The 13,075-nt window shown below is 42.0% G+C and overlaps 1 protein-coding gene across 1 annotated transcript in view; it reads left to right on the plus strand.

Annotated features, from left to right (window-relative positions):
* LOC117331609 (plexin-A2-like) overlaps positions 1–13,075 on the plus strand; it is a 128,016-nt gene that overhangs the window by 89,770 nt on the left and 25,171 nt on the right. Inside the window, exons 21-23 of the mRNA XM_033890420.1 lie at positions 2,250–2,383; positions 10,378–10,437; positions 10,643–10,714. Coding sequence (XP_033746311.1) covers positions 2,250–2,383; positions 10,378–10,437; positions 10,643–10,714 — 266 coding nt within the window. The remainder of the gene's footprint in view (positions 1–2,249; positions 2,384–10,377; positions 10,438–10,642; positions 10,715–13,075) is intronic.

The raw sequence follows: 13,075 nt of genomic DNA on the forward strand, positions 1-13,075 counted from the left end.
GGAGTATACCAATTAGAACCTGGCTACAGGAGTATACCAGTTATAACCTGGCTACAGGAGTATACCAGTTATAACCTGGCTACAGGAGTATGCCAGTTATAACCTGGCTACAGGAGTATACCAATTAGAACCTGGCTACAGGAGTATACCAATTAGAACCTGGCTACAGGAGTATACCAATTTGAACCTGGCTACAGGAGTATACCAATTAGAACCTAGCTACAGGAGTATACCAGTTAGAACCTGGCTACAGGAGTATACCAATTAGAACCTGGCTACAGGAGTATACCAATTAGAACCTGGCTACAGGAGTATACCAATTAGAACCTGGCTACAGGAGTATACCAATTAGAACCTGGCTACAGGGGTATACCAGTTATAACCTGGCTACAGGAGTATACCAGTTATAACCTGGCTACAGTAGTATACCAATTAGAACCTGGCTACAGGAGTATACCAATTAGAACCTAGCTACAGAAGTATACCAATTAGAACCTGGCTACAGGGGTATACCAGTTATAACCTGGCTACAGGAGTATACCAGTTATAACCTAGCTACAGGAGTATACCAATTAGAACCTAGCTACAGGAGTATACCAGTTATAACCTAACTACAGGAGTATACCAATTAGAACCTGGCTACAGGAGTATACCAGTTATAACCTGGCTACAGGAGTATACCAATTAGAACCTAGCTACAGGAGTATACCAATTAGAACCTAGCTACAGGAGTATACCAATTAGAACCTGGCTACAGGAGTATACCAATTAGAACCTAGCTACAGGAGTATACCAATTAGAACCTGGCTACAGGAGTATACCAATTAGAACCTGGCTACAGGAGTATACCAATAAGAACCTGGCTACAGGAGTATACCAATTAGAACCTAGCTACAGGAGTATACCAGTTATAACCTGGCTACAGGAGTATACCAATTATAACCTAGCTACAGGAGTATACCAATTAGAACCTAGCTACAGGAGTATACCAATTAGAACCTAGCTACAGGAGTATACCAATTAGAACCTAGCTACAGGAGTATACCAATTAGAACCTGGCTACAGGAGTATACCAATTAGAACCTAGCTACAGGAGTATACCAATTAGAACCTGGCTACAGGAGTATACCAATTAGAACCTGGTTAAAGGAGTTGCTCCTCTTCTTGACTTAATAGTTTACTTTAAAAAAAATTCAGAGTCATCAAATATATTAAAATCATGTAACATGTAATAACACAGAGGGCCAAGGTCATCACATGAGTCAGTAGCATGCTGGGATGAAAGGCTATCAAATTGTGTAAGACATTGGCCTGCTTTCAAGGTCACAGGGATCAAATGCGTTAAAATTTTTAAATGACTTCTTCTTAATCAACAAGAGGCCCATGCTGAGGGTCATGACATTTAAAATTGATAAACATGCTGGGATGAATGGCTACACTGCTTAAGGTCACAAGTGTGAGCTGTGTAAAATCTTGGTTTAAAAGTAAAATATTATCTATAGGCCAATTATCATGATATTGGGCCTGGCAGTAGCACGTTGTGATGGAGAGCTACAAAGTTTGTTAAAATGATAAGCTTTGAGCTACTTTCAAGTTCACAGGGATATTTTCAAATATCTTCTTATCATTAACAAAAACTCAAACCCATTGATACTTGGGCAGTATTGTCTGGTATAAAGAGTTACCAGGAATATGCTTTTTGGGCTCCTGCTCACTTTGTTTTATTTCTCAAATATAAGTACATTTAGCAGGTGTGATATAGGCATTATTTATACATATTCTTGTTACTGTATTTTTATGTTTTATAACTGTCAAGAAATCCATTCTAATAAGTCAGAGATATCATAATAATAATAATAAATGTATTAAAATTCTATCATAAAATCTAACAGCATGTCAACTACCTTTTCACTTTCCCTTACAGCAAGGGTAAAATACTGCCTGTGTTATCATTCACAACATAATTCATTTATCACCTTGGTCTTAACACTTCCATTCAATGACTTTTACAGACGTAAATGAACTTTTTTTTTTTTATTTTATAAGTTCTGATTCTAAAATGCTATCATCACATATTCCTATATAATAAATATTTCATTTTAAGCATTTTCCTTCTGGGTCTTTTCTGAATCCTAAACATTTCACCACTTTTTAATTGTACATAATTGTTTCATATACTTTTGTAACCTAATTAATCTTGTGAAATTGTGAATTATGTTCAGATTAGGTTTTTTTCAACTTCTTAACAGGCCCCAATGGAAGACTTCTCAAAACTGGCCCCAAGAGGTGTACTGGCCTTTGAAGAACTGTTGAAGAACAAGTTCTTCCTTCAGTCTCTGATTCGTACTATGGAACGGCAGAATAAATTCAGTGTCCAAGAAAAGTAAGGTCATCTTATGGTTCAAAGCTTAAGTGCAACTTACAGTCCTCTATTACAACACAGTCCTCTAGTACCACACAGCCCTCTAGTACCACACAACCCTCTAGTACCATACAGTCCTCTAGTACCACACAGCCCTCTAGTACCACACAACCATCTAGTACCATACAGTCCTCTAGTACCACACAGCCCTCTAGTACCACACAGTCCTCTAGTACAACACAGTCCTCTAGTACCACACAGTCATCTAGTACCACACAGTCATCTAGTACCACACAGTCCTCTAGTACCACACAGTACTCTAGTACCACACGGTCTTCTAGTACCACACAGTCCTCTAGTACCACACAGTCATCTAGTAGCACACAGTCCTCTAGTACCACACAGCCCTCTAGTACCATACAGTCCTCTAGTACCACACAGTCATCTAGTACCACACAGTCCTCTAGTACCACACAGTCCTCTAGTACCACACGGTCTTCTAGTACCACACAGTCCTCTAGTACCACACAGTCATCTAGTAGCACACAGTCCTCTAGTACCAAACAGTCATCTAGTAGCACACAGTCCTCTAGTACCACACAGTCATCTAGTACCACACAATCATCTAGTACTACACAGTCTTCTAGTACCACACTGTCCTCTAGTGCCACAGTCATCTAGTACCACACAGTCCTCTAGTACCACACAGTCCTCTAGTACAACACAGTCATCTAGTACCACACAACCCTCTAGTACCACACAGCCCTCTAGTACCATACAGTCCTCTAGTACCACACAGTCCTCTAGAACCACACAGTCCTCTATAATAACACAGTCCTCTAGTACCACACAGTCCTCTAGTACCACACAGTCCTCTAGTACCACACAGTCCTCTATAACAATACAGTCCTCTAGTACCACACAGCCCTCTAGTACCACACAGTCATCTAGTACCACACAGTCCTCTAGTACCACACAGTCTTCTACACAGTCCTCTAGTACCACACGGTCTTCTACACAGTCCTCTAGTACCACACAGTCCTCTAGTACTACACAGTCCTCTAGTACCACACGGTCTTCTACACAGTCCTCTAGTACCACACAGTCCTCTAGTACTACACAGTCCTCTAGTACCACACAGTCATCTAGTAGCATACAGTCCTCTATTACAACACAGTCCTTTAGTACCACACAGTCCTCTAGTACCATACAGTCCTCTAGTACCACACAGTCATCTAGTACCACACAGTCATCTAGTACCACACAGTCATCTAGTAGCATACAGTCCTCTAGTACCACACAGTCCTCTAGTACCACACATTCATCTAGTACCACACAGTCATCTAGTAGCATACAGTCCTCTATAACAACACAGTCCTCTAGTACCACACAGTCATCTAGTACCACACAGTCATCTAGTAGCATACAGTCCTCTAGTACCACACAGTCCTCTAGTACCACACAGTCATCTAGTACCACACAGTCATCTAGTACCACACAGTCCTCTATAACAACACAGTCCTCTAGTACCACACAGTCCTCTATTACAACACAGTCCTCTAGTACCACACAGTCCTCTAGCACCACACAGCCCTCTAGCACCACACAGCCCTCTAGTACCACACAGTCCTCTAGTACCACACAACCCTCTAGTACCACACAACCCTCTAGTACCACACAGTCCTCTAGTACCATACAGCCCTCTAGTACCACACAGTCCTCTAGTACCACACAGTCCTCTAGTACCATACAGTCCTCTAGTACCATACAGTCATCTAGTACAACACAATCATCTAGTACCACACAGTCCTCTAGTACCACACGGTCCTCTATTACAACACAGTCCTCTAGTACCATACAGTCCTCTAGTACCACACAGTCATCTAGTACCACACAGTCCTCTATTACAACACAGCCCTCTAGTACCATACAGTCCTCTAGTACCACACAGTTCTCTAATACCACACAGTCATCTAGTACCACACAGTCCTCTATTACAACACAGTCATCTAGTACCACACAGTCCTCTATTACAACACAACCCTCTAGTACCATACAGTCATCTAGTACCATACAGTCCTCTAGTACCACACAGTCCTCTAGTACCACACAGTCCTCTCGTACCACACAGTCCTCTAGTACCATACAGTCATCTAGTACAACACAGTCCTCTAGTACCACACAGTCCTCTAGTACAACACAGTCCTCTTTTACAACACAACCCTCTAGTACCATACAGTCATCTAGTACCACACAGTCCTCTATTACAACACAACCCTCTAGTACCATACAGTCATCTAGTACCATACAGTCCTCTAGTACCACACAGTCCTCTAGTACCACACAGTCCTCTAGTACCACACAGTCCTCTAGTACCACACAGTCCTCTAGTACCATACAGTCATCTAGTACCACACAGTCCTCTAGTACCACACAGTCCTCTAGTACCACACAGTCCTCTAGTACAACACAGTCCTCTATTACAACACAACCCTCTAGTACCATACAGTTATCTAGTACCACACAGTCCTCTAGTACCACACAGCCCTCTAGTACCACACAGTCATCTAGTACCACACAGTCCTCTAGTACCACACAGTCCTCTAGTACCACACAGTCCTCTAGTACCATACTGTCCTCTAGTACCACACGGTCTTCTACACAGTCCTCTAATACCACACAGTCCTCTAGTACTACACAGTCCTCTAGTACCACACGGTCTTCTACACAGTCCTCTAGTACCACACAGTCCTCTAGTACTACACAGTCCTCTAGTACCATACAGTCATCTAGTAGCACACAGTCCTCTAGTACAACACAGTCCTCTAGTACAGCACAGTCCTCTAGTACTACACAGTCCTCTAGTACCACACAGTCCTCTAGTACTACACAGTCTTCTAGTACCACACAGTCCTCTAGTACCATACAGTCCTCTAGTACCATACAGTCCTCTAGTACCACACAGTCCTCTAGTACCACACAGTCCTCTAGTACCACACAGTCATCTAGTACCACACAATCATCTAGTACCACACAGTCCTCTAGTACCACACAGTCCTCTAGTACCACACAGTCCTCTAGTACCACACAGTCCTCTAGTACCACACAGTCCTCTAGTACCACACAGTCCTCTAGTACCACACAGCCCTCTAGTACCACACAGTCCTCTAGTACCACACAGTCCTCTAGTACCACACAGTCATCTAGTACCACACAGTCATCTAGTACCACACAGTCCTCTAGTACCACACAGTCCTCTAGTACCACACGGTCTTCTAGTACCACACAGTCCTCTAGTACCACACAGTCATCTAGTAGCACACAGTCCTCTAGTACCACACAGCCCTCTAGTACCACACAGTCCTCTAGTACCACACAGTCATCTAGTACCACACAGTCCTCTAGTACCACACAGTCCTCTAGTACCACACGGTCTTCTAGTACCACACAGTCCTCTAGTACCACACAGTCATCTAGTAGCACACAGTCCTCTAGTACCAAACAGTCATCTAGTAGCACACAGTCCTCTAGTACCACACAGTCATCTAGTACCACACAATCATCTAGTACTACACAGTCTTCTAGTACCACACTGTCCTCTAGTGCCACAGTCATCTAGTACCACACAGTCCTCTAGTACCACACAGTCCTCTAGTACAACACAGTCCTCTAGTACCACACAACCCTCTAGTACCACACAGCCCTCTAGTACCATACAGTCCTCTAGTACCACACAGTCCTCTAGAACCACACAGTCCTCTATAATAACACAGTCCTCTAGTACCACACAGTCCTCTAGTACCACACAGTCCTCTAGTACCACACAGTCCTCTATAACAATACAGTCCTCTAGTACCACACAGCCCTCTAGTACCACACAGTCATCTAGTACCACACAGTCCTCTAGTACCATACAGTCCTCTAGTACCACACAGTCTTCTACACAGTCCTCTAGTACCACACGGTCTTCTACACAGTCCTCTAGTACCACACAGTCCTCTAGTACTACACAGTCCTCTAGTACCACACGGTCTTCTACACAGTCCTCTAGTACCACACAGTCCTCTAGTACTACACAGTCCTCTAGTACCACACAGTCATCTAGTAGCATACAGTCCTCTATTACAACACAGTCCTTTAGTACCACACAGTCCTCTAGTACCATACAGTCCTCTAGTACCACACAGTCATCTAGTACCACACAGTCATCTAGTACCACACAGTCATCTAGTAGCATACAGTCCTCTAGTACCACACAGTCCTCTAGTACCACACATTCATCTAGTACCACACAGTCATCTAGTAGCATACAGTCCTCTATAACAACACAGTCCTCTAGTACCACACAGTCATCTAGTACCACACAGTCATCTAGTAGCATACAGTCCTCTAGTACCACACAGTCCTCTAGTACCACACAGTCATCTAGTACCACACAGTCATCTAGTACCACACAGTCCTCTATAACAACACAGTCCTCTAGTACCACACAGTCCTCTATTACAACACAGTCCTCTAGTACCACACAGTCCTCTAGCACCACACAGCCCTCTAGCACCACACAGCCCTCTAGTACCACACAGTCCTCTAGCACCACACAGCCCTCTAGTACCACACAGTCATCTAGTACCACACAGTCCTCTATAACAATACAGTCCTCTAGTACCACACAGTCCTCTAGTACCACACAGCCCTCTAGTACCACACAACCCTCTAGTACCACACAGTCCTCTAGTACCATACAGTCATCTAGTACCACACAGTCCTCTAGTACCACACAGTCCTCTAGTACCATACAGTCCTCTAGTACCATACAGTCATCTAGTACAACACAATCATCTAGTACCACACAGTCCTCTAGTACCACACGGTCCTCTATTACAACACAGTCCTCTAGTACCATACAGTCCTCTAGTACCACACAGTCATCTAGTACCACACAGTCCTCTATTACAACACAGCCCTCTAGTACCATACAGTCCTCTAGTACCACACAGTTCTCTAATACCACACAGTCATCTAGTACCACACAGTCCTCTATTACAACACAGTCATCTAGTACCACACAGTCCTCTATTACAACACAACCCTCTAGTACCATACAGTCATCTAGTACCATACAGTCCTCTAGTACCACACAGTCCTCTAGTACCACACAGTCCTCTCGTACCACACAGTCCTCTAGTACCATACAGTCATCTAGTACAACACAGTCCTCTAGTACCACACAGTCCTCTAGTACAACACAGTCCTCTTTTACAACACAACCCTCTAGTACCATACAGTCATCTAGTACCACACAGTCCTCTATTACAACACAACCCTCTAGTACCATACAGTCATCTAGTACCACACAGTCCTCTAGTACCACACAGTCCTCTAGTACCACACAGTCCTCTAGTACCACACAGTCCTCTAGTACCACACAGTCCTCTAGTACCACACAGTCATCTAGTACCACACAGTCCTCTAGTACCACACAGTCCTCTAGTACCACACAGTCCTCTAGTACAACACAGTCCTCTATTACAACACAACCCTCTAGTACCATACAGTTATCTAGTACCACACAGTCCTCTAGTACCACACAGCCCTCTAGTACCACACAGTCATCTAGTACCACACAGTCCTCTAGTACCACACAGTCCTCTAGTACCACACAGTCCTCTAGTACCATACTGTCCTCTAGTACCACACGGTCTTCTACACAGTCCTCTAGTACCACACGGTCTTCTACACAGTCCTCTAATACCACACAGTCCTCTAGTACTACACAGTCCTCTAGTACCACACGGTCTTCTACACAGTCCTCTAGTACCACACAGTCCTCTAGTACTACACAGTCCTCTAGTACCATACAGTCATCTAGTAGCACACAGTCCTCTAGTACAACACAGTCCTCTAGTACAGCACAGTCCTCTAGTACTACACAGTCCTCTAGTACCACACAGTCCTCTAGTACTACACAGTCTTCTAGTACCACACAGTCCTCTAGTACCACACAGTCCTCTAGTACCATACAGTCCTCTAGTACCACACAGTCCTCTAGTACCACACAGTCCTCTAGTACCACACAGTCCTCTAGTACCACACAATCATCTAGTACCACACAGTCCTCTAGTACCACACAGTCCTCTAGTACCACACAGTCCTCTAGTACCACACAGTCCTCTAGTACCACACAGTCCTCTAGTACCACACAGTCCTCTAGTACCACACAGCCCTCTAGTACCACACAGTCCTCTAGTACCACACAGTCCTCTAGTACCACACAGTCATCTAGTACCACACAGTCCTCTAGTACCACACAGTCCTCTAGTACCACACAGTCCTCTAGTACCACACGGTCTTCTAGTACCACACAGTCCTCTAGTACCACACAGTCATCTAGTAGCACACAGTCCTCTAGTACCACACAGCCCTCTAGTACCACACAGTCCTCTAGTACCACACAGTCCTCTAGTACCACACAGTCCTCTAGTACCACACAGTCCTCTAGTACCACACGGTCTTCTAGTACCACACAGTCCTCTAGTACCACACAGTCATCTAGTACCACACAGTCCTCTAGTACCACACAGTCATCTAGTAGCACACAGTCCTCTAGTACCACACAGTCATCTAGTACCACACAATCATCTAGTACTACACAGTCTTCTAGTACCACACTGTCCTCTAGTGCCACAGTTATCTAGTACCACACAGTCCTCTAGTACCACACAGTCCTCTAGTACAACACAGTCCTCTAGTACCACACAACCCTCTAGTACCACACAGCCCTCTAGTACCACACAGTCCTCTAGTACCACACCAGTCCTCGAAGAACCACACAGTCCTCTCTACTAACACAGTCCTCTAGTACCACACAGTCCTTCGTATACCACACCAGTCCTCTAGTACCACACAGTCCTCTATAACAATACACGTCTCTAGTACCACAAGCCCTCTAGTTACCACACAGTCATCTAGTTAACCCCACAGTCCTCTAGTACCATCCGTCCTCTTAGTACCACACAGTCTGTCTACACAGTCCTCTAAGTACCACCACGGTTCTTCTTAACCAGTCCTCTAGTACCACACACGGTCCTCTAGTACTACACAGGTCCTCTTAGTCACCACACGGTCTTCTACACCAGTCCTTTAGTACCACACAGTCCTTCTAGTACTTACACAGTCCTCTAGTTACCACACTAGTTCATCTAGTAGCATACCGTTCCTCTATTACAACAGTCATTTAGTACCAACACAGTCCTCTCAGTACCATACAGTCCTCTAGTTTACCACACAGTCATCTAGTACCACACAGTCATCTTCTAGTTACCACACAGTCATCTAGTAGCATACAGTCCTCTAGTACCACACAAGTCCCTCTAGTACCACACAGTCCTCTAACCACACAGTCCTAAACCTCCTCTAGTACCACAGCAGTCATCTAGTACCACACAGTCATCTAGTACCACACAGTCCTCTAGTACCACACAATCATCTAGTACCACACAGTCATCTAGTACCACACAGTCCTCTAGTACCACACAGTCATCTAGTACCACACAGTCATCTAGTACCACACAGTCCTCTAGTACCACACAATCATCTAGTACCACACAGTTCTCTAGTACCACACAGTCCTCTAGTACCACACAGTCATCTAGTACCACACAGTCATCTAGTACCACACAGTCCTCTAGTACCACACAGTCATCTAGTACCACACAGTCCTCTAGTACCACACGGTCTTCTACACAGTCATCTAGTACCACACAGCCCTCTAGTACCACACAACCCTCTAGTACCACACAGTCCTCTAGTACCACACAGTCATCTAGTACCACACAATCATCTATTACAACACAGTCCTCTAGTACCACACAGTCATCTAGTACCACACAATTATCTAAATATGCCGCACACATTTCTCTAGTACTTCCAATCAACAATTTGATTACAAATTATAATAAGTATATCATAAGGCAATGATAATTGTATTATAAAGTTAAGTCTTTTGTTTTATTCAGGGCAGAATTTTCATCTCTGCTGACCTTGACATTGATAGGGAAGATGACCTATTTATCAGAGTAAGTATGTAGGATTTATGACCTTATTAAAGTGAAATTCTGCATGGAAATTATGAGATTTAATTTTAGTATGCCACATTGAAGTTCTCTTAACAAATGGGTAACCTTTAAATATAACTTAGAGTTTTGATATGGTCTCAACAACCTTTTATCATATTGGATAACTCATACTTATTACAGCAAGGTGTATTTTTTTGATTTCCAGAGTGATTGAAGAACTGCTACACAGACTTATTGCTGGTGCCTCTCGTAAACAACACAGGGTACTGTTTAGGAGGTAAGCCAGTCTCAATGGCTGTAAATCATCTAAAGGTTCTATAACTACTAAAGTTACTAAGGCTGAGTTGTTAGTATAGCTACCAATATTACTAAGGTCGAGTTGTTCTACAGTATAACTACCAATATTACTAAGGCCGAGTTGTTCTATAGTATAACTACCAATATTACTAAGGCTGAGTTGTTCTATAGTATAACTACCAATATTACTAAGGCTGAGTTGTTCTATAGTATAACTACCAATATTACTAAGGCCGAGTTGTTCTATAGTATAACTACCAATATTACTAAGGTCGACTTGTTCTATAGTATAACTACCAATATTACTAAGGTCGACTTGTTCTATAGTATAACTACCAATATTACTAAGGCCGAGTTCTACAGTATAACTACCAATATTACTAAGGCCGAGTTGTTCTACAGTATAACTACCAATATTACTAAGGCCGAGTTGTTCTATAGTATAACTACCAATATTGCTAAGGTCGAGTTGTTCTACAGTATAACTACCAATATTACTAAGGCCGAGTTGTTCTATAGTATAACTACCAATATTACTAAGGCCGAGTTGTTCTATAGTATAACTACCAATATTACTAAGGTCGACTTGTTCTATAGTATAACTACCAATATTACTAAGGCCGAGTTGTTCTATAGTATAACTACCAATATTACTAAGGCCGAGTTGTTCTATAGTTATTAACTACCAATATTACTAAGGCCGAGTTGTTCTATAGTATAACTACCCAATATTACTAAGGCCGAGTTGTTCTATAGTATAACTACCAATATTACTAAGGCCGAGTTGTTCTATAGTATAACTACCAATATTACTAAGGCCGAGTTGTTCTATAGTATAACTACCAATATTACTAAGGCCGAGTTGTTCTATAGTATAACTACCAATATTACTAAGGCCGAGTTGTTCTATAGTATAACTACCAATATTACTAAGGCGAGTTGTTCTACAGTATAACTACCAATATTACTAAGGCCGAGTTGTTCTATAGTATAACTACCAATATTACTAAGGCCGAGTTGTTCTATAGTATAACTACCAATATTACTAAGGCCGAGTTGTTCTACAGTATAACTACCAATATTACTAAGGCTGAGTTGTTCTATAGTATAACTACCAATATTACTAAGGTCGAGTTGTTCTATAGTATAACTACCAATATTACTAAGGCCGAGTTGTTCTATAGTATAACTACCAATATTACTAAGGCCGAGTTGTTCTATAGTATAACTACCAATATTACTAAGGCCGAGTTCTACAGTATAACTACCAATATTACTAAGGCCGAGTTGTTCTACAGTATGACTACCAATATTACTAAGGCCGAGTTGTTCTATAGTATAACTACCAATATTACTAAGGTCGAGTTGTTCTACAGTATAACTACCAATATTACTAAGGCCGAGTTGTTCTATAGTATAACTACCAATATTACTAAGGCCGAGTTCTACAGTATAACTACCAATATTACTAAGGCCGAGTTGTTCTATAGTATAACTACCAATATTACTAAGGCCGAGTTGTTCTATAGTATAACTACCAATATTACTAAGGTCGAGTTGTTCTACAGTATAACTACCAATATTACTAAGGCCGAGTTGTTCTATAGTATAACTACCAATATTACTAAGGCCGAGTTGTTCTATAGTATAACTACCAATATTACTAAGGCCGAGTTGTTCTATAGTATAACTACCAATATTACTAAGGTCGACTTGTTCTATAGTATAACTACCAATATTACTAAGGCCGAGTTCTATAGTATAACTACCAATATTACTAAGGTCGAGTTGTTCTACAGTATAACTACCAATATTACTAAGGTCGACTTGTTCTATAGTATAACTACCAATATTACTAAGGCCGAGTTCTATAGTATAACTACCAATATTACTAAGGTCGAGTTGTTCTATAGTATAACTACCAATATTACTAAGGCCGAGTTGTTCTATAGTATAACTACCAATATTACTAAGGTCGACTTGTTCTATAGTATAACTACCAATATTACTAAGGCCGAGTTGTTCTATAGTATAACTACCAATATTACTAAGGCCGAGTTGTTCTATAGTATAACTACCAATATTACTAAGGCCGAGTTGTTCTATAGTATAACTACCAATATTACTAAGGCCGAGTTGTTCTACAGTATAACTACCAATATTACTAAGGTCGACTTGTTCTACAGTATAACTACCAATATTACTAAGGTCGACTTGTTCTATAGTATAACTACCAATATTACTAAGGTCGAGTTGTTCTATAGTATAACTACCAATATTACTAAGGCCGAGTTGTTCTATAGTATAACTACCAATATTACTAAGGCCGAGTTGTTCTACA

Source organism: Pecten maximus, chromosome 7, assembly GCF_902652985.1.
Source record: "Pecten maximus chromosome 7, xPecMax1.1, whole genome shotgun sequence".
NCBI lineage: Eukaryota > Metazoa > Mollusca > Bivalvia > Pectinida > Pectinidae > Pecten > Pecten maximus.